At 37.1% G+C, this 24,161-nt stretch overlaps 1 protein-coding gene across 4 annotated transcripts in view; it reads right to left on the bottom strand.

Moving 5' to 3' along the window:
• VSIG1 (V-set and immunoglobulin domain containing 1) overlaps positions 1-24,161 on the bottom strand; it is a 149,317-nt gene that overhangs the window by 32,091 nt on the left and 93,065 nt on the right. For all 4 annotated transcript variants that reach the window (XM_084870492.1, XM_084870494.1, XM_084870493.1 and 1 more), the window contains one exon: positions 8,145-8,296. In XM_084870492.1, coding sequence (XP_084726618.1) covers positions 8,145-8,193 — 49 coding nt within the window. In that variant the 5' untranslated portion in view covers positions 8,194-8,296. The remainder of the gene's footprint in view (positions 1-8,144; positions 8,297-24,161) is intronic.

The following is a 24,161-nucleotide window of genomic DNA, read 5'->3' on the forward strand; positions in this document are numbered from 1 at the left end:
TTTGTTGTCCTATCTCTAAGATCATTTTGTTTGGCTAAAAGGTCAAAATTATATTCATAATAATATTAAGATGTTATTTTTCAATCTCACTTTCTCATGAGTGTACACTGAAGAGCTACATGTTAGATAATGTCATTGCTCTTGTAATTAATGGAATGTGTACTTGAGTATTTTTGTGTTTACCTTTTTTGTTTTGTTTGCTAATACATTAAATATAGATTGAAATAGCCCACATAGCAAAAATTATTTGGGGTCTCTAATAATTTTAATTGAAAATTGTATAGAATTTAATTAATATACATACACACAAGTACAAGTAAAAATGAAGAAATATAAATAAGATAGGTGGATTGTATCAATGTCAGTGTCCTGATTGTGATATTATACTATAGTTTTATAATATGTCACCATGGGGTGAGATTGTCTAAAGTGTACATGGGATCTCTGTCTTCTTAAAAAAATATTTAATGACTATAGAATCTATAGTGATATCCCATATTTCATTACTGATATTTGTGATTTATATCTTACCTGTTTTTATTTTTTCCAATCTTGATAGAGGTTTGTCATTTTTGTTTATTGATTTTTTCCAAAGAACTAAAGTTTTATTTTATTTAATTTTCTCTATAGTTTTTGTATTTTAACTCCACTGACTTCAACTTTTAATTATTTCCTTCTTTCTGCTTGCTTTGGGATTGTTTTGTCCTTTTTCTAGATCCTTGATGTAGAAACTTCAATTACTAACTTGAGACATTTCTTCATTTCAAATGTAAGTATTTAGTATTATAAATTTCTCTCTTAGCAATGCTTTAGTTGCATGTTACATATTTCTATTTTTATTCAGTTTATATTTTTAAATTTTATTTGAAACTTCACCTTTGATCCATAGATTATTTAGAAGTGTGTTGTATAACTTCCAAGTGTTTAAAAACTTATTTCTGTTCTTGCTTTTAGTTTGATAGTTGTGCTGAGAGAACAAACCCTGTGTGATTTCAATTTTTAAAAATATTTTATGTCTATTTTATGGCCAACTACATGGTCTATCTTGGTAAATGTTCCGTGGGTCCTTGGGAGAGGGAGAAAATGTATTCTGCTCTTATGGAGTGAATTGTTCCATAAAAAGAGATATACTTTAAAACATTATAAATATTCACCAAGATAGACCAAGTTATGGGCTATAAAACAAACCTTAATGAATTTAAAAGAATAGAAGTCATACAATGTCTGCTGTTAGACCACAATGAAATTAAAGTAGAAATCAATAACAAAGAAATTATCAGAAGGACCCAAAATACATGGTGATTAAATAACATACTTCTAAATAAAAAACAGGTCAAGAAAAAAATTTAATAGAAATTTTAAAAATATTTTGAACTAAAATAAAAATGCCACTTATTAAAATGTATAGCATGTGTCAAAGTAGTCCTTATAGGGAAATTTATGCAATTGAATGCATATAATAGAAAAGACCTAAAAATCAATAAAGCTTAGGAAACTAAAGAAAGAGAGAGAGAGAGCTGATTAAATCCAAAGTAAACAGAAAGAAAGAAATAATGAAAATTAGAGCAGAAATCAATGAAATTGAAAAACAAGAAATCAATCGAGAAAACTAAAATAAGTTAATCACAAAAATCAGTAATATTGATAAGACTAGATAAGCTAAGAAAAAATATACAGAGGACACAAATTACTAATATCAAAAATGAAAAAGGGCCATCACTGCAGATTCCATGGGCATTAAAAGCATAGAAATACAGGAACAATTCTATGCCCACAAATTCAGTAACCTAGATGAAATGGATTGATTTCCTGAAAGACATCATATTCCAAAACTTACACAAGGAGAATTATACAATTTGAGCAGGCCTATATCTATTCTATATCTATTAAAGAAATTGAATCAATAATAAATAACCTTCAAAAATGGAAAACACCAGGCCCAGATGGGTTCATTGGTGAAATCTACCAAATATTTAAGGAAGAAATTATACCAATTATCTACAATATCTTTCAAAAACTAGAACAGCAGAAGAATATTTTCTTACTCATCCTATGATGGCCACATCACCCTAATACTACAACTAGACAAAGATAATACAAAAAAAGAAATAAAAAAAAACCACCTCATGAACATAGATGCAAAAATCCTCAATAAATTCAACAGTGTATAAAAATAATTCTACCCCATTACTAAGTGGAATTTATCCTGGGTATTCAAGCCTGGTTCAACATTTGAAAATCAATTAACGTAATTCATCACAACAAGCTAAAAAAATGATATGATCATATCAATAGATGCAGAAAAAGAATTTGACAAAATCTACTATTTGTGATTTGTGATTTTAAGAACTCTCAGTAAACTAGGAATAAAATGCCTAAATGTTTACTCCAAAATGTCTACAAAATGTTCAAAATATAATGGATAAAATGGGAATTTGATAGCCATAATTTGCAATTATGTTTAGTTTTGATGGCCAAACTTTCCCCTAAAAATAGAGATTTAGAAGATACTACATTTGGCCATCATTTTTGTCCTCTAGTGTGGGTTCCAATATCTGCTATGGAATTGACTAATGGTGGAAACTTAGGATCAGGTAAGGCCCAAAACAAACAAAAAACAAAAAAAAACAACCTTTAAAGGATGTTCTCAATGAAAGAGTTTGAAAATAGGCCAAAACTGGTTTGGCTCAGTGGATAGAGCGTCAGCCTGCAGACTGAAGGGTCCCGGTTCGACTCCGGTACAAGGGCATGTACCTTGGTTGCAGGTACATCCCCAGTGGTGGTGTGTGCAGGAGGCAGCTGATCAGTGTTTCTAACTTTCTATTCCTCTCCCTTTCTCTCTGTAAAAAATTCGATAAAATATATTTTTTAAAAGAAAAAAAAGAAAGAGTTTGAAGGTAGAGTAAGCACAGTTCTCACACAAGGCAAGCCATGGAAGAGGCCATGGTGCCTATCAACAAATACCTATTGAGCACCTTTTTGTGCCACAAACAACACAGACACAATCTCTGCCTGCCATTTCAATGCAGTAGGAAGCCATTTATAGCACAGAACAGAATAGAGGCACAAGAAAATCAAGGATTTGGAAACTATAAATCTGATTTAAACATTTTCAACATTTTAAAATTGACAACATATAATTATATAAATAATTTGAGATCTGTAAAAGCTCAACAATATCACCTTGGAATAAAGATGGTAACCTCCAAATCTACTGCAAGACAATATATTTTAAGAATATGTGCTCTGTTATATAAATAAACAACAATTGGCAAGATAATATGCCCAATTTTAATGCCCAGATTCCCAAAACTTAGGGCTATAATCAATTCTTAAATTCTGAAGAAAAGATGATTTTCAGAAATTGCCCATCCATAATATAGTGACAGTATAATTCAGAGCTAAGAGCTATATTTTTCCAGATGAACTTTTAAAAAATGTTACATCATTCAACTAGTGTACGTTACTTAAACCTCTGAGCTCATCCTCTAGCCCAGCACTGTGCATAGAACTTTTTGTGATGATGGAAATATTCTATACTGTCTAATTCAGTAGCCATTACCCATATGTACTTATGGAGCACTTGAAATGAAGCTAGTGTGACTGAGGAATTGAATTTTTAAATTTTATTTAATTTTAATTTATTAAACTTAGCCACATGTAGACAGTGAAAAGAACAAATGTACTCTTAAATTAGAGGTGATTCTGTAAGTGTCAGGAGAAAAAATTCTCCTTCCTTTGGATTAATTTTCTCTAAATTGAGAAATTGTTTAAAAATTGAAAAAAGGCAGAAAATTTTCTACATTAACAAAACTGTGAATAAAGAGCAAAATAAAGATAAGCACTCAAGTGGAGGGAGGTGGGGTGACTGGATAAAGAAGATGAAGGGGTGAGCTAAAGAACATATATACATACCCCCAAGGGAGGGGGGGTGGGTAAAGGGCAGAAAAAAGGGTGACATCTGAACTTACATCAACATGAAAAATGTTTAATTAAAATATTAGTACCTGATTTAAACAAAATTTAGAATTTCAATTTTATTCATGACCTGATTGAATTACATAAACACCAAAAATTTCATATGGTTAAAAATATGTGTGACTGTTTTAAAAAATCAGTGCTATTATTAAAGGAAAATTATCCAAGGTGCATACACAAATTAACTAACATTCTAAAACTATTTTAAATAGTCGGGACCGGTTTGGCTCAATGGATAGAGCGTCGGCTTGGAGACTGAAGGGTCCCGGGTTCGATTCCGGTCAAGGACATGTACCTTGGTTGCGGGCATATCCCCAGTAGGGGGTGTGCAAGAGGCAGCTGATCGATGACTCTCTCTCATCGATGTTTCTAACTCTCTATCTCTCTTCCTTCCTCTCTGTACAAAATCAATAAAAATATATTTTTAAAAAAATAAAACTATTTTAAATACTTGTGTTTTGGTTGTGATTGTTCATTTATTTATTTAACACCTGCATTGTGGCAGGCACTTTGCTTATGGGGGGTTATTCTCCTAATATACCACAACAAAAATATCCTCTAAATATCCATATTTAACCTGACATATTTAAAGTGATTTAATTTCCAGCAACTTCATGTATAATGGCATCATTTTTTAGTTAGAAGATAATATAACCAAATGATCACTCACTTTTTTTATTTGACTGCAAAACCAAAGTTCAAATATATTACTGCAAAAAACAACATACATTTCCAACAGGTGACTAATATATATTACAAGCACCTAACATGATATGCATAAACTTTTTGCCAAGGACATCTTTGATTAAAATTATTTTTCTAACATAGAATTTAGCCTAGGACTCCCTAGGAGTCACCAGAAAGATTTTGATTAAAATAAAATCTGCTTTGCTTAGTTGTACAGAAAATTGTTTTCAAATATGTTGTAAAAATCATTTCTGGAACCATCACTAAGGCCCTACAGGGATTGACAACTTTAGCTCATGAGTTAGCTAAAACCCTGGGATTGAGGATCCTTTCTCCAATTCACCAAAGCAATGGTTTGGAAAGTGGAAGAGAGCGATGGTATCCATATTCACCCTTTTGACTAGGAGCTACAGTGATGGGATGTTACATCATCCATGTATTGTCCAAAGATTAATTGAAACTGCATTGATCAAACAGCAAAATAGTCTTTCTCCTAGACACTGTAGAGCATGAAAGTCAATGAATGTTAGCCGAATTTGAAGAAAAGAGTTTAAATTTCAAAAAGGGGGAGAATTGTGAGAATAAACAAGTAATATTTTCTGTCAAAAAACAGTTTAGGCAGCTGCCATTTTTCACTGTGTAACTTGGCAGCCACTATTTTGGCCAGTATGACTTGCAGCTCCCCTAGGGGCTGCCATCTTGAAATGGCAAAGGTCAACCTCTTCCTTTGAATTAGCCAATCACAAAAGACTGTAGGCCTGGGCTCCAGTTGAGAGTAAGGGACAGGTCACATGCATCAGAATTAAAAAGCCATGCGGACCACCTGCTCAGTGTATGCATGGTTCCAGATCATGTGTGTGCACACCCTCCTGTAAGAGTAAAGATATGTGCCTTGCAAAAAAAAATAATAATTTCTGATTGTTTAGAGTTTTGGAAAGTAATTATTTTTTTTTATTTTTCCAGCTTTATTGACATATAACATTGTATAAATTTAAGATGTGCAAAAGGTTGATTTGATACACATATTATTGCAAAATGATTAACCATAGGGTTAATTAACACTTCCATTACATCACATAATTACTATTTATTTATTTATTTATTTATTTATTTATTTATTGGTGTAAACTACTTAAAATCTACCCTCTTAGCAACTTTTAGGTATGTAATATAGAATTATTAACTATAGTCACCATGTTGTACATTATATCCCCAGAACATATTCATCTTAATAGTGGAAGTTGGTACCCTTTGACTATCAGCTCCTCATTTTCCTCACCCACCCACCCTGATAACCATCACTCTACTCTCTGTTTCTATTAATTCTGGTTTTTTAGATTCCACGTAGAAGTTCAATCATACAGTATTGTCTTTATCTGACATTTCATTTAGCATAATGCTCTCAGGGTCCATTCATGTTACAAATGGCAGGATTTTTGAAGGTAATTCATTCTGTCAATAAATATTTCCTTTGTGCCCACTATGTGCCTGGCACCATGCTTGATACCAAAAACATGACCTTTTTTCTGACCAGGAAACAAGTTCAGCTAGCCCATCAAATTACACATCTATGGAAACATTACCAGTTGCTTCACAGCCATATCTGGATCAATTGATGGACACTACTAATGTCAGGTATAGATTATTAAAGTCTTTCTCTGACTTCTATATATAGGTAAGCATGTCAATTAACAATATACTGTATTATACCACATTTCCATTCCATCTGCTAGATTGTCACTACCATGTTTTGCTTGGGGTCAGCTAGACCATATATGTATAGATACACAGTATACACAATAAGTAAGTTACAAACCCAATTTTTTAATGTAATATATACACTTGCAAAGGGGAAAAAAAGAAATTTACCCGAATTTGTGGTAACAATTGGTGGTGATTTTTATTTTCTTATTTATATGCCTCTATATTTTCCAACTTTTCTATAATGACCACACATGACATTTATAATCAGTAAAAATTATATATATGTTAGCTACAGTAAAAAAAAAAAAAAAAGCAACACACTCTTACAACTGTTCCAAAACTGCTGTCTAGTATAGGCCAGATGAAGGTCTCACATAGAAAAATAGATGTTGACTACAGGTGTGATTTTAGAGGGCTGGTGTCGGAGGCCCAGGGGTGACCCAATTAGCTTATGACTGTAAGATCTTTAAAGAAAACAAAGACTTTCACTGTGTAAAGTTAAGGTTTGAAATGAATATTCCTGAGGGAAAGGAAAAATAGTAACATCTGTTTCCAGCAAGATGGAAATTGAGAAAGGCAGCTTTTTCCAGCTCTAAGTCCTGGTTAGATCATTGGATAAATGCAGTATTCCCCTCTGGTGACTCCATAGAACATGTTGGTTTAAGCATTTTATAATGGACATTTAAATAACTATTACTAAAAAACCTGTAGTTTTAAAAAGTAATACTGATTTATTCTGGTTACAAAAATAGTATAATATTTTTTAGAAACCCTGGAAAATTTGGGGAATAAAATTAAAATCATCTATGACTTCATCACTCAGAGGTTATCACTATGAGCAGCAGTTTAGTATATAACCTTCTAGAAATTTATTCTAGGCATGTGTCTGTATCCTGCTTTTTCATTTAACATTTTATCCTGAGCATTTTCTTATATCATTAAATGTAATTGATAAACCTCATTCTAATGACTGCCTAATATTATTGATGGCTTAATGATATCATTTTGGTAGAAGGAATATTATTGTATCTACCATGGATATAATTTATCTTAAGAGCAGATTAAAAATATATCTGGTATTTGAAAAAACTAGCCAAGGATTTTTCTGACTTAGTGATCTCTTATGGGTCTAACCAACATCAGGATTTTTTACTCTAAAAATTATTTTGTTCTGCTCAAATCCCTGAAAACACTCATATTGGACACAACAATAAATCACTCACATATTTTCCAAAATACAGGCTTAGCCTCAGAAAAGTACAAGTTCCTAAGAAATGTTAGATAGTAAAGCATGGCGGGCCCTCCCAGCCAGGCTCTGCCTGCTATAGCAAATCAGGTCCATCACAGAGAGCTTAAAGGAAATAAAACAATAAAACTCAAGTAAAATAGAAAATATATCTTTAGCACAGGTTTGAGCTTCTAAGTTCATCTGTTTAACTTCCAAAGTAAAAAAATATAAAGAAAGGAAGAGAGAGAGAGAGAGAGAGAGAGAGAGAGAGAGAGAGAGAGAGAGAGAGAGAGAGCTGTGATTTCTCATTTAAATATTTTAAATTCAGAAGCTACATAAACCAATTCTTTTTACAGGCTTCCCTCCCAAATTAGCATGGCACATATTTGCTATGTAAAATTTCTAAAATTCATTTTACTCAGCATACTAATCATATGTCCTTTCCCGTACAGGAGGAGAACATTCTATGTAAAAATGTACAATTTCAATTCAAAATGAAAAACTCCATTCCCAATTTTCTTTGGTGGTTTGGAGATCCTTTCCTTACCTACAAGGCAGTTTAGGATCAGAAAGACCTTCCAAAACGCAAACACCATGGTGGCGAAGTTCGTTGAGCGCAGCTGGGGACCAGTAGCTTGTTTGAGCTAGGCTGAGTCTCAAAGTGGCTTATTCAATCACAATGAGGTTTGGCAGTCTTATCTGCAGGCATCACCGAACAAACAAGCTTTCTCAGGCTGACTTATTGGGTGCAGACCTTTCGCAGAGCAGATTTCTGTTTCTTTGAAACACTTTTCATGGGGCGTGTTTCCTTGATATATTTGCTACTGTGTTAATAATAAACCCACGTATTTAAATTCTTCAAGCTCTTTGTACACAGATTCTCTCAGTTTTATTGTTTAAGATCAATCTTAATAAAAGTTATACTTGGGGGGGATATAGTTGGAAGAGAGCCTATGCAAATAAAAGTTGGCAAGGCTAATTAATTTCAGATATTTCCATAAAGGTCTAAAAGCATTGATTCACTAACATCCTTTAACAAATTAGGACCATAAATTGGTGCTCTAAGATTTACTCAAGAGACGGGGTTCACAAGAAGGGCACAGGGGTTATGAAGCATTAATTTCCATGTGAACAAATTCTGAACATGTCACACTTTTTTGAAGCCCTGGTAGTTCTCATTACCCTCCATCAAAACTGGCAGTAAAATGAATTGCATGCTTGCCTTCCGAGTTAGAAGCCTTATAGCATTTATTAACTCACCTAATTTTTAAAAATTGGATGAGTGAATAAATGCTTTAAGACTTCCATTGGATGAGTCTGAATTTTTGCAGAATTGGGGAACTGAATAGGTGCTACAGGACTTCCTTGGAAAGGGGGTTCACTAGGAGGGGAAAGGCAGGCTCCACAGATGAGAAGCCTCCATATGAACATGAGCTTCTAACAGAGTTCCTCTTGTGCTTAAGTTACCTTCAGATACATAAGCACCTCCTCTGGATCTTCCCCTGAGATCTCAAAGTCTTGCTGTTTCCATCTTTACAGTGGCTCTCTGATTTGTCCTTTCCCTAATCTGCAGTTTTCATCATGGTCCAAGTCCAGATCCTCAATCCCTGGCCTATTATAGCAGCTTCCTAAGTGGTATCCCTGACTTCTTCCTCCTTCATCCTGTGTACCAACTACGTGCTAATGTTCCAAACTTGACAAAATATCTTCAAAAACAATATAATGGACTATTTTATCAACTATCAAGTCCAAAATCCTTAATCTGGATCCCCAGACTTCCCAAATCTTGTCCTCACCTCTTCTAAACTTTAGACACCTTTAAATTATCCACCTGGAAAATGCTGTCAAGATTTATTGCCTCAGAGTATTCATTCACATGAAATATGTACAAGTTTCAGAGATATGTTTTATGAACTCTAAGTTATGGGAGATGTTTGACCCCCATCATACATTAGCCAAGTCTATTTCCTATTGCTTCTCAGAAAGCCATTTTGCTTCCATCAGGCCTGATTTATTCTCACAACCTGCATGCTCATATTTGATACCAAACCTCAGCTCCAGGTAACTTCCATCATTACTTAGAATTTTCTCCTTCCTGTTATTTTGCTTGGGGCCAGCTATTTAGATATTTAGATATTTGTTAATATCTAAACATATTCTTAGTGCAGATCAGTCATGCTGTCCTATGTGAAAATTTCATAATACCCCTGTCAGGGCTTCCCCTTGGATAAATTCACATTGTATATAGAGCTAATATTCTCCAGTTGGCCCTGGGATAGCTAGGGTAGAGGGTATGATTCAAGGCTATTGCCAAAATACATCTGCACTAGAATGTCTCAGACACTCTAGAATATTTATTTAGGTAAAATGCCAACACTTATATTATGTGGGACCTAATTCGGACAGGTAGAATTATATTAAAATAAACTCTCAGAGACAATCTAGATTTTCTGATTCAGAGTGAATTTTGATGTTTTACATTATTGCTCAAAAGAAGTGGGTCACTAACTGACATATGAAATATTAAATATCTCACATTTTTACAGAAATTTATAATTTTTAAACTGCTTTTCCATTTTTACAACTGACAATAAAACAAATAGGTCAGGCATTATCTACATTCTTTCCATGAGAAAATGGAGGTTCAGAAACATTGTATCTCTCCCAAGGCCACATAGTACGCAATAGACGCTGTCCCTCCCATCACACAGCACAGTAGCACAGTGTAAATGTAATGTAACAAACATTCAACTGCCTCCTTTGGGAACTTTCAGAAATTTGCTGTATCTGATTTATCCCTCATTTTTTAACTTAAAAATTACAAAAGTAATACTTTGATTGTAAAGAGATTTTAAAGAACAAAGAAGTAGTCATGGGGATGTAAAGTATAGCATAGGGAAAATAATCAATAGTATAGCAATAGCTATGTACATAGTTATGGTGCCAGATGGGCACTGGAAATATCAGGAGGAACACTTTGTAAGTATATGATTGTCTAACCACTGTGCTGTATACCAGAAAATAATGCAGATTAATGTATGTAAAATATCATTAAAAACTTTAAAAATTAAAAATTAAAAAAAAACAAAGAAGTGCCGAAACCGGTTTGGCTCAGTGGATAGAGCATCAGCCTGCGGACTGAAAGGTCCCAGGTTCGATTCTGGTCAAGAGCATGTATCCTGGTTGCGGGCACATACCCAGTAGGGGAGGGGGTGTGCAAGAGGCAGCTGATGGATGATTCTCTCTCATCCATGTTTCTAACTTTCTATCCCTCCCTCTTCCTCTCTGTAAAAAATCAATAAAATATATATTTTTTAAAAAGTTTAAACATGTGTAATCCTATGCCATACTCACAAGCAATGGAAGTTTCAAATTTTTCTCAGACCTCTATAAATTTACACACAGAGAGACACGTACACACATGACTTTTTTTTCACATAAAGGTAATCATAATACACATATTGTTCTATAATTTGCTTTTTAACCTTTAAAAGGCATTTTTAATTATTTCTTTTACACCACAATGTACAAGTAAATCTATAGATCTACACTATTCATTTTAAGGCTGCATGGTATTTCATAGTATGAATGTACCACAACTTATTTAACCATTCTCCTATTGATAAATTCTTAGGTCATTTCCAGTTTTCACCAATATAAAATTGGTGAAGTGACCATCCTTTTGCCTATAACTCTGCCCATTTTGTGTGATTATTTCTGTACATTAGGTACATGGATATACAATTGCTGGATCAAAGGGTGTGAACATTTTAATTTTTGGTAGATTATGAAAAATTGTCTACCAGAAATTCTTTACAAATCTACACTTCCATTAAGAGTGTATAAGCATACCTGTTTTTCCACAGCCTTGTCAACAATAAAAATCATCAGTGTTTTATTGTTATTAGTATCAGAGGTGAAAATTGTTGTTTTAATCTGTACTTCTCTAATGAGGTCAAACCTTTTTTCATAGGTATACTGGCCTAAATGATGTTCCTTTACCTGTGAATTTCCTGTTTGTGGCCTTAAAGCATTTTTCCATTGAGTTATCTTTTAATATTGTGGAAGTTTATATTTTATGAATCTTAATATGAATTTGGTATATACATCATAAGTACTTTCTTTCAGTCCTTCACTTTTAAAAAGTTATCTTCTTACCAGAGGGAAATGGGGGTGGAGGAGGCAGAAGAGGGTAAAGGGGGGTTAAATGATGATGTAAAGAGACATGACTTGGGGTAGTGAACACACAATACAATATATATATGACATATTATAGTACATCTTAAACCTATATAACTTTATTAACCAATGTCATCCCAATAGATTCAATAAAAATACCATTTTAAAAGTATGTTTTTTCCATAAAGAATTTTGCATTTTGTTGTAATTAAATCTAGCAACTTTTTATTTTATAGCTTCTGGGTTTTATATCTTCCCTAAGAAAGCCTTTCCCAATCCAAGACTATAGAAGTACCATTACATATTATCAAATCATTATATTCTTTCTAATGCTTCTATAATTATGTCCTGAATTTCAGTTATGGCAACTTTGTTCTTCCATTGCTCAGGCCAAAAGTATTGTGTTATCTTTGACTCTTCTTCTCTCGTGTACCACATTTAATTAATTCATCAGCAATTCTTGGGGTTTGTGTTCAAAATAATCCAGACTCTGAACACTTTCTCACTTCACTGCTAACACCCTGGTTTGAACCATCAGCATCAGTTGCCTAGATCACTGAAATAGCTTCCTAACTGGTCTCTGTGCTTCCTCCATCTTCCCTTACAGTATATTATTACAGCAGCCAGAATGACCCTTTTATATATGTCAGATAACATCTCACTTTTGCTCAAATCCTCCAATAGTTCCCAATTCCTGTCAGAGTAAAAGACACAAAGTTTTTAAAATATCTTGGAAAACCCTAAAATAATATGCCTCACCCACTGCACATCTCTAGCCTCATCTCCTACCATTCTTCCCCTTCTCACTCTGCTCCAGCCACACTATTCTTGTAGATCCTTGAACTAACCAGGCATGCTCCCACTTTTTAGTGCATATGCACTGGCAGTTGCTTCTGTTTGTGACACTTTAACCCCAGATATCAATAAGGCCAACTCCCTCATATTCCTCAAGTCTTTGCTTAAAAGTCAGTTTCCAACTACACCTCCTTTGTTCACACATTTTAAAACAGCAGCTTTCCTTACTCCAGCCCTACCGTTTTTCGTTTTCCGTAGTACATATTACCTTATAACATATACAGTTTACTAATTTTTTAATTTTTCACTAGAATGAAGTTTCAAGGGGGCAGGTATTTCTGTTTGTTTTATTCTCAGTTCATTCTAAGGACCTTTCACATAGCAGGTACTTAATAAATATTCGTTAAGTGAATAAACTTGCGAATCTGGAATTGATTTATTTGGAATTCATTTCTTTTGTATTGTATGAGATAGGGTGACGTGCTTTTTAATGTTCTAATGTCCTAAATAGGAGAAAATTATTACCCATTGAGGGAATCTGCTCTTTGGAAATAATGAGGTCATTCATGGCTCATTCTAATGAATAAGATAGGTGATTAAGTTCATTAATGCTATTTTGTGGTCAAGAAATGAGGCATAATTATAAAGTAATGAGCCTGCTGTTTTTGTGTGGCTTGGGAGCTGGCTCAGAAGGCAGTCTTGGGTTTCCAAGAGACAGGCCAAGGCTATTCTTATGGCACCAGAATCAGAAAAAGGGAGAGAGAGAGAGAGAGAGAGAGAGAGAGAGAGAGAGAGAGAGAGAGAGGGAGATGAAGATAGATATGGAGATCTGGGAGTAATGCTTTTCATATGCAGTTTTTGATCACTGAAATAGTCATCATGGAAAATCAGAATTCTTTATACATATTTGTATGATCTTTAAATTTTTGAATTACATATAAAAGGGTGTAATATAGTCGGTACTTAGAGTTTAAAGATTTTAATTAATTCTTGTTGGAATGGTTCCAAAAAAGGTATTTTAAAAGTTCCCTGTACAATCACAGAACCATTCGAGGTTCATTGCTTTTCCCAACTGCCTGCCTGGCATATTCACTTATATCTCTGTCTCTAAACCTGTGCTCCCAATCTCTGTTGCTCATGTTCCTATTATAATTCTTCACTGGGGTATTCTTGATTCCTACTTTTATTCCCGCTGCCATGCCACCAGCATAAAATCCTACTGAAAGCTTCTCTTCAGTCCCTAGACTCCTTTCTATCTCCTGCCATACTCTAGTTCAGTCTCTACTAACTCCTATTTAGATGGTTTCAGCAGCATGCTAGTCTCCCTCCTGGCCTCCAACATTCTTCTCCCTCGGTTCATTTAGAACCCTGCCATATACATTTTCCTAAAGTTCAATTTAATTGTGTCATTCTCATACTCAAAATGCTTCAATGACTCCCTATCACTTTTGGCTATCCATAAGCATTTTTATCTGGCATTCAATAAGCAACCAACCTACCTTTCCTGTCTATTTTGTGTTATTTGTAACACCAAAGAATGCCAGAGCTGGCTGAAGTTTTACAAGTGGTCAACAAACAAAACTGAATATTCCCTGTTCCCTGAACATATGCCTCACCTTTTCACCCCTGTGCTTTTACAAGGACATCCCCTACTTCTAGATTGCCTACCCCACCAAGTCTAATTGTCCAAAATCTACTCATTGTGGGAGCCTTGTCACAAAACTAAATCCTTCATATATTGTCTCCTAATTCTCACATGATATGATCTCACCTTTACAGCTTCAGTTACAAAATACCTTTTTTTTCACAGCATTTAAAGGATAACATAGCTATTTATATATCAGTCCTCTTCATGCCTCAAAGAATGCAAGCTCTTAAGGAGAATAAGGACTATGTTTAGGTGAAGAGAGAGAGAGAGAGAGAGAGAGAGAGAGAGAGAGAGAGAGAGAGAGAGAGAGAGAGAGAGAGAGAGAGAACTGAGAGACACTTAATCCTCTTCACAGCCTGATGAGGTGGGTAGTATTATTATTCCCATTTCATAGGTGAAGAAACAGAAGCACAGGGAAAGTGAGATATTTGCATAAATTTCATGTATAGCAGTAGTAGACTCAGGACTCATATTCTCACCTCTCAGCTAACTTCAAATATTTCTATTTTATAAGCCACATCCTATTTCCATGCACAATTAGGTAGTTTTCCATTTTCTTTAGCGGCAGTACCTGTTGGGTCCTAGTCCTCCTCCCTGTCCTTGATTGCCACATTTAATGAGCAGCCATTTTTATTTTGCTTTACCATTTTCTTATTGGGAAATGCTTGCCAGTGATCTTTTTCACAAGTAAGGCTGCTGCTGATCAAAGCCTCAGTCACTGGTAACAACCTTATGGCTAAAAATTAGGCTCAGAGAGACTTTTTTGGAAGATCACATAAATGCCAGAAACAGGACCTCAGCCCAAGTCAGCTGGCACCTGGAAATGTGCACTTAATTTATGGTATACTGTGACTTTAAGGACATGACCTAATAATGTTTGGTGAATTCACTTTTTCAAGTTCATGGTATAGCAAAGTGACTATTTGAAAGGGTATCACTTATTTGAATATGCATTACCTGGTATATTTATTGAAAAACAAACCTAGAATAGCATTATCATCATAATCAACAACTAATTTCTTTATACCTGGTTATAACTGAGTTGCCTTGGAAGCAATAAAAAGAAGTGGCACAGCCTGGCTGGTGTAGATCAGTAGTTGTGCATCAACTTATAAACCAGGAAGTCATGGTTCAATTCTAGGTCAGGGAACATGCCCGGGTTTGGGGCGGGGGGACCCAATCAATGATTCTCTCTCATCATTAATGTTTCTATCTCTCTCTCCCTCTCCCTTCCTCTGTGAAATCAATAAAAATATATTTTTAAAAAAGAAGTGGCACAGAATTCTACAATTCTCTAACCAAAAAAACTGGGACTTCCAGACTAGGGATTCTAGAATAGAAAACCCTCAAATGAACTCTATGATGGGCTTTTGCAGTGAAAAACTCTCCCTTCTCTCCCATCTCCATGTGTAAGAACTGGAATTTCTCCTGGAGACAAACCTGGTGTGAACAAAAAGTCCCTAAATGTGCTGGACACCTTATTGGTATTCCTTCAGAATCTTCCAGAGAACTGCTGGAAGTGGCCTCCATTAAGGCTGTGAAGCAAGGACACTTCAGAAGTATATTTGGATAGAACCATGGAGGTTTCTGTCTTCTTGAATTTTGGAAATGTTTGTTTCCTTTCCTGGAAGGAAGAATCATTCAGAAAGTCTCTTTTGTGAAGTCGTGTTTTAACATTAAGTATGAGTCAGCTTGTGTTAAGTAGCTTGGGATTGCTTACCTAGCGATAGTAGGGAGACTGGAAAGGGTTAGTACCAGGAACTTCATGTTAACCGATAGTGTGACTCAACCTACTGTGTACATTAAAATGTTTGAGGAAGCCTACCCCTAGGCAATTTGTGTTGACGCACTGTACAAACACATGTCATAGATTCTGCTTTGAAAAAACACATATGTGCAGGCACAAGCATGTGTATATGTACATGTGTGTGCCCATATGCACACACACACACGTACATACCTATTTCACCCAGAGAGGTTCTAAACCCTCTAATTTCTTCTAATTGGGAGAAGCCAAGCTTGATTCGAAGGGGAACAATCACATTCTAATTGTATACTTGCAGGGCTTTGTATTTTTTTTTTTTTTTAGCCAGTCCTATTTGACATGTCTAAAAATGTCATACCCAAGTGAAGTTAATCATAAAAACCAGAGATCCTTTTGGATCCAAGAGATTAAAGAGTTTCACAGCTATTGAGCTGATTGATGGTACCTGTGACATAGTAATAAAAGCTGCCAAATGCTGAAGGCTCACTAAATGACAGCCCCTAGGTTAAGCATTTTATATGCATTATGTCTCATAACAATCCTATTAAGGAAGTATTAGTTATACTCGTTTTATATATGAAGAAAAAGTTCAAAAAATTAAAATTAGTTTTTATTGGTCAAACAGTTTGTAAGCGGTGGAGAGAGGGCTTGGGCCCAAGTGTGACTGCTTCAAGCCCATGTCCTTCCAGATTATGTGATGTGACCTCTTGGCACTGAACAAAGGACAGTAAAATACATAGTCAACACAGCCCCAGCTTTCCTGGCTCACACTCTTGCTGTGAAGACAAAACAAATACACAGAAATCAGGGATTAATATTAAGAAATATCTATACTAAATAATAGACTAAGGCCATCACAACCAGAAGGACAACTGGTCACCATGAGGAGACCCACCTGGATCGAGGGTGTGGCCTGCCTTCAAACTGCTGGTGGCCTCCAGCCCAGGCTGGCCCAGTGCCCCAGAGGAGATCCCCGCCACGATTGGGGGTATTGCCAGCCTGCAAACTGCTGGCAGCCCCTCACCTAGGTCAGGGCGGCACTGGGGGCTGGGCGTGTGTGGTGCAATCTTTTAAAAATAAAGAAAGGGCAGTTTCTCAAAGTGCAATCAACAAGGCACAGCTCGGAGCAAGGGGACAAAAGAGCATCATTAAAATGGGGGCCAGGTTTGAAGGAGTTTGTCTCCAAAAAAGCAGGAGAAAATGTCAGAGGTGGAAAATTCTGTTGGGTTTTGAAAACAGGGGAAGCATGCAAAAGATCTGTTTTATGTTTGCTTGTCTGCTTGGTTTTTGTCCTGTGCTTGGTTTTGTGTGTGCTTTGCTTTTGCTGTTTTTGTTTGTTTGTTTGTTTGTTTTTTGTTTGTTTGTTTGTTTTGTGTGTGGGGGGGGGTTTTGCTCATTAGGTAGGGTGTTTTTTTTTTTAAATATATTTTATTGATTTTTTACAGAGAGGAAGGGAGAGAGATAGAGAGCTAGAAACGTCGATGAGAGAACATCGACCAGCTGCCTCTTGCACACCCCCTACTGGGGATGTGCCCACAACCAACGTACATGCCCTTGACCAAAATCAAACCTGGGACCTTTCAGTCCGCAGAAAGACGCTCTACTGCTGAGCCAAACCGGTTTCGGCAGGGTTTGTTTGTTTGTTTTTAATGTTTTTCAAAAAATTGTTTTAGAGAGAAGGAAGGAAGAAAGAGGGGTAGAAACATTGATGAAAGATAAACATTTATCTGCTGCCTCCTCCATGACCTCTACAGGGGATCAGCCTTCAACCCCAGCATGTGCCCTGACCAGGAATCAAACCAGCCTTCCTCTTGGTGCATGGCTCAATGCTCAACCACTGAGCCACGCTGGCTGAGCTTGTTATCTAGTTTTAATGAGGCAGCACAGTATACTGACAAAGATCATTGACTACAATCAGTAAGCCTGGCTCTATAAACCAGGAGGTCACGGTTAGATTGCGGGTCAGGTCACATGGCCAGGTTGCAGGCTTGTCCCCCAGCAGGGGATGTGCTGGAGGCAACCAATCAATGATTCTCTCTCATCATTGATATTTCTATCTCTCTCTCCCTCTCTGAAATCAATAAGAATGTATTTTTAAAAGAATTAGGTAAGTTAATTATTTGCAAAGTGGCTTAGAGTAGTGCTTGTTGATATGCTTGTTGTATAAATACAAATGTAATTCATCAACATTGAAACATGGGAAATTTCTAAAATCATTGTGTAAACATCTTTCTCTTAAAAATAACTGGTGGTGCCCTAGCCAGTTGGTTCAGTAGATAGTACATTGGCTTGAAGACCGAAGGGTCCCAGGTTCAATTCTGGTCAAGGCTCTTCCCTGGCCTAGGCCTTGGTCGAGGTTTGTGCCAATCAATGTATTCTCTCACATTGATATTTCTCTCTGTCTGTCCCTCTCTCTAAAAATCAATGGAAAAATACCCTCAGGTAAAATATAAAACAAGCAAACAAAACAAACTGGTAGATGGGGCCATCCAGACAAACTGCAGCATGGCAGGAATTGAGGAGAACTGAAGAGCGGCTGTTGCCATCAAATGGGGTATGTACCTTCTTGCTGCCACAGTCCCCACTACTCCTTACTGCTTACTATTGGTTCACTCAACTTGATTATTAGTTGTTGTTTTTTTTTAAAAGGTGCATCCTGGTACCTCATATGCCCCTATATTTACAAAGAGAACTTATAAAAAAGTGATTTGGGCTTGGAAGACAGACCTGACTGAGCTCACAGCATGCACTAAGCTTTAGAGCAGAGGTTCCCAAACTTGTTTGTGCCGTAGACCCCTTGCCATGTTTTTCGGTTTTGGGTAGACCCCCTACTGACCTGATATTGATTTTTTTGTAAATTTCTAACTGTAGTGAAGTTTAGTGTTAAAAACTTGAAATAAAAACACATGTTAAGTTTTATACATTTATTTATTGATTTTAAATTAAAACTACTCAAAATAAAATTTTGTATCTGTTATATAAAATATACGTAACATAAAATTTAATAAAAAATAATGTACCTATTTTTCTCCGGCATTCTCAAACAAAATAACACTGATTCACTATAATTTGTATGATAAACTACCAGTTTATATTTTTTTAAATGTTTTCTCAGCACTTTCCTATACAAGATTCAGGAAACGAATGAACGTATTTTTCTCACATTCATATTTATAGAGTGACGAATTGAACAAGTCGGTGCAAGTTCGCGAAGCTTTGAGACAAAAATTGGCAAGAATGTTTACTGCGCGTATGCTTGTAACAAGATGATACTGGTATATCATTATGTGCAGGTTTTTATCCTACAACTTACACAATTTTATAAACATATATAATAAATTTTTTACTTCATAGGTACTTTTATAAATAATTTATATGTTTTTATATTATAAGATAATATGATGTAAGTAAATAGGTACTATCAGTGTATGTTGAGATCCACTATCGTGGACCCCCATTTTCATTTCATGGACCCCCAAATTTTTTTTTCGCTGACGTAGACCCCTTGCAGGTTGTCATAGACCCCTGGGGGTCGATATAGACCACTTTGGGAATCACTGCTTTAGAGTCTAAGGCAAGTATTTGTCCTCTTCCCCCACTCGGGGTCCCTCTTTGGTTCTAAGTGCTGGGTCACTCGGCTGCACTGTCCCCAAAGTATCCTGCACTCCCTCAATTTGTCCTATCCAGTTCACTACTTCTGATGGGAAAGAGGACTTAGGGCTCCCATAAACCTCTGCAGCAGTAGCTCTGGGGGAAGCACAGACATGAGATCAACAAAGCAGGAATGTGCAGGCTTTCCCTGAGTTTTAAGGCCTTGAAAAATTGTGTTCTCCTCCTGCTGCACATTTAGAAGATTAAACAATGCCTTAAGGTCTGAAAACTCCATAGCTGAGAAAGAATTTGCACAGCAGTTAGCCCAAAACCAAGCTGTGAGATAGACTAAATTTCTCTTAAGAGCCACCATCCATTACAAAATTTCCAGGCACTGAGCTTCCTAATTGCCCCCTGAGTCCCTGTGCTCTGGAGCTGCTCAGGGCCACTCAGTAGTGAGCCTGCTTGAATCTCCCGGGGCAGTTTTCTGACAGTCTCAGAGCCTGTTTGTATGTCTCTCAGAGAATATATTATTTCTTTCTGTTTTCCAGGAGGAGGATGAAGTCCTGCTTGGGTGTGGTGAGTGTGTGGGCCTGCTGGCTCCTAGATGTCACCCTTGGTGATGGCCTTTCACCTTTGCTTATGAGAAATTATTAATAGAATAGCAGGTAAAAGAGAAGCTGTGGGTGTGGAAACATTGGGAGAAGAGACCATGGGGCTTCAGTCAAAACCTATCCTAATCACTGTTCTGAATAAGCAACATAGCTATACTCACACCTGGGTGCAGCTATGTGAAGAGAGCCATAAAAGGCCCATTTCACATTTAGAAGGCAGGAGAACCATTACCCAGAAAGAGTCAAGACAGGTATGGTGTGACAGTGCAAAAACATCAAGTCAAAATTCTTCATTTTTAGGGCACCAAATTTGTCCTGGGTCTCACAACTCATTTTAGAGGTGTAGCAGAGAGTAGAGCATAGTTCTGACTCTTTTGGTATGCCTTCTTAGGACAGGGAAAAGTGTAGAGGCAATAAAGTTAAGACTACTTCTAAATAGCAGTGTATCTGATGAATAATAGCTCCAGAGTTCTTTCCAACTGGGTGGAGGTATACAGCCTGGTCCCAGCCTCTACCAGCAGGAAATAAGTTTGGTCAATCTCCACCAGTGCATGACCCTCCCAAGACAAACATGCCTGGTCTCCAGTAGGACATGCATCTGAGAGCCTTGTGGTAACAACTGTGGATAGAAAAGGCACTAAAAGAAGCATATATATGTGGGGAAAGCTGTTTTGCCTTATGCATATCTTCCTGGCACTGCCATCACAGATCTTAGTAGGGCTGAACTTTCTTACTCCATTTTTCAACTAGGCTTTGCATTCAATGGGTGGTTGGGGGAGGAGGGTGATGATAGCATGGTCTAGCCCTTCTTTATCTCTCTGATCTCATCTCTCACCACTCTCCCCTTTGCTCATTCCTCTATAGCTCTTCTGGCTTTGCTGTCATTACTCAAACATTCCTATTATGCTCCCACCCAAGAACCTTTACAATTACTATTCCTGCTATGCTCTTCTCTAGGTATCTGTATAGTTTTCTCCCTCCTTTCCACAAATCTTTACTCAAATGTCACCTTCCCCAAATATACTATGTGAAAATGCACTTGCCATTCTATAAGCCCTACCTACTTTTATTTTCTCCTCATAGCATTTGTCACAATCTTATATTATATTACATACTAGAGGTCCGGTGCATGAAATTCATGCATGGAGGGGAGATTCCCTCAACTCAGCCTGCACCCTCTCTAATTGGGGACCCCTTGTGGAATGTCCAACTGCCATTTTAGGCAGTCAGATATCCCTCTCACAATCTGGGACCACTGGCTCCTAACTGCTCACCTGCCTGCCTGCCTGCCTGCCTGATTGCCCCTAACTGCTTCTGCCTCCAAGCCTGATCATCCCTAACTGCCCTCTCCTGCAGGCCTGATATCACACCCAACTGCCCTCCTCTGCTGGCCAATTTGGTTCTGATTGATGGGTTCCTATGCCAGAGTCAAAAGCTTCACCTCCTAGGCAGCCATTGGCTCCCCACAGCACCCAGATTTGGTTCTCATTGTTTGGTTCCTATGCCAGTCAGTGTCAAAAGCTCTGCCTCCTAGACAGCCATTGTCTCCCCCAGCACCTACCTTTGTTTCTCATTGGTCAGTTCCTATGCTAATCAGCATCAGAAGCTCTGTCTCCTAGGCAGCCATTGGTTCCCCACAGCACCCACCTTTGGTTCTGATTGGTTGGTTCCTATGCCAATCAGCATCTCCAGGCCTATCTCTGGGCCTGATCAAAGAAGCAGGGCTTAACAGCAGCCCCCCCCTCCCGCCCCCCCCCCCCCCAAGCCCTGAGAAAAAGAAAAGCCTGGCTGATGGCGAAGATCAGAAAGAAAGAGGGAGAGAAAGAGAGAGATAAGTATCCTGATCAACAGCTTCCCCTGAAGCTGCAGATCAGACCCTGACTTACTTTCTGGGTCTCAGCCACCTGAGCAGTTAGTACTGTGTCTCCAGGCTGCAACTGGGCAACCCAGCACTGACTTCTGGATGGTTTGCGTTTGGTCACAGACTCTACCCCTTCCCAAGCCCCAGGCTTTACACTTGGGAAGCACCCCTCCTTCCCCGCCCCTCTGATGGCAGGCTCAGCCCTTCCGATGGCCAGCTGGGAGTAACATGGGTGCCAAGGAGGTTCTCGGGACCCAGGTATGTATGCAAATTAATCGCCATCTTTGTTGGGTTAATTTGCACTCAATCTGATTGGCTGTGGGTGTAGTGGAGGTACAGTCAATTTACATGTTTCTCTATTATTAGGTAATATCTTTATTGTTGTCTCACACTAAAATATGAGATATGTGAAGACAAGGACTTTGTCTGGCATGTTTATTCTTTTATCTCCATCACCTAGAAGAGCCCCTGATACATAATACTAGGTTATAAACAAATATTTGCTGGATAAATGGATGAGTGGATAGAGAAGGGGACTTCTATGTTTTTCTTGGTGCATTATTCAATATAGCAAGTGACAGTGTAAACATATATTCATTCTGTTTATTCATTTACCAAACAAATCTTTTTTGCATGCCCTTACATCCCAGGCATAGTATATTCCAACTAGTGGAAAAGTAGACAGGGAATGACATTACAGTATAGTACTACCCAGGGGTTTTGGAATCACAGAGAAGGATTTAGTGAAGGCTTCTCAAAAGAGATGGCTCTTAAAGAATAGGAGATGGTAGTCAGGAGAAGATAACTGAATTGAGGATGTGGAGAAGGGCACTTAAATAACACATTTACAAATATAGAGGCTCATTTAGGCAACAATTTTATAGTGTTGGGCCAAAAATTTGCAGGGAAGGAGAGACATAGGGAGAAATAAGGCTATAGATGAAGCAGAGGTGCTAGATGGAGGGCTTGACTACTGTAGTAAGTACAGAGTTAAGACAGTAAGCCAGAGAGGACAAACATGTCAAGTGCAGAGAGAACCAGCCAACAGATGTGTATAATTTGATCTATAAACTTATTCTTTGAAATTTAGTGGCTAATATTTTAAAAATTAAAACACTTCACATAAAATCCAAAATTTTAGCTTTCCTTGAAACATCAGAATATCACATTTGACTAGCCCACAAGGATATGACTACGAGCATCTGAACACAGGTTGTTTCCCTTAAACAGGGCTTTTGCTCTTCAGTCCATTAGTCTCAACTCAGACAATTTCATTGATTATGTTATGTCTGATCCCTAACCTTAAGTATGGCCAGAAAGTGGCAAAACTTGGAGTTTGAGTCTTTATCCTCAAAACTCACACTCTTACCCAGTCAGTGCCTGACAATGTTTGACACAAATAAGGCCCTTCATAATACTTTATTTGAAAAATGTACAAATTCAATACTATTGTTTCCTACTGGAAGGTCTTTCCTTCTCTTTCTGCCCAGGCAGATCCTTTCCAATCTATCAAGGCACAGCTCAGATACAGCCTCCCCCATGAAGTCTTCTCTGATTTCATGCTCTGCATCCAACAGATATGACCTTTCCTTTGGGTATGGGGTGAAGGATATGAAGGCAACAAAATTGGAGTGAAGAGGAGCACTGGGGGAAGCACTAGAATAATTAGAAATGGGTAGAGGGGAAACTCTAAGATTTGAACTTGAGAATTTGTGTACCTGAATGGAGAGTGCATAAATGGTGGAAGCTGAGAACAACTGTAAAATAATTAAATAGACACCAGATTTTCCTTGCTTGGAACATTGTCTTCTTTTTATTTCCTCTTATTGTTTTCCTTCTTTTCTAGCTCTATTCCCTGTACCTTAACTGGTATTAAACAGTTAACAAACAACCCACAGGCTTACAGAGATAGCTTTCAGAAGAGCTGTTCTGAGAGCAGCCAAAATGAGATTGCACCAACAATCCTGAGAGAGTTGTGATAAGCTGAAACAATTCTGACTGCAAGTTGTGCAGCAATTACAAATAAAGAAAACTGCAAGTGAGACAAGACTATATTCCTGTACCCATCTCTTCTCTTTGTTCTATAAAAGACCCAGTCCTGCTTCAGCTCA

This window comes from Pipistrellus hanaki (assembly GCF_964339955.1).
Source record: "Pipistrellus hanaki genome assembly, chromosome: X".
Classification (NCBI taxonomy): domain Eukaryota; kingdom Metazoa; phylum Chordata; class Mammalia; order Chiroptera; family Vespertilionidae; genus Pipistrellus; species Pipistrellus hanaki.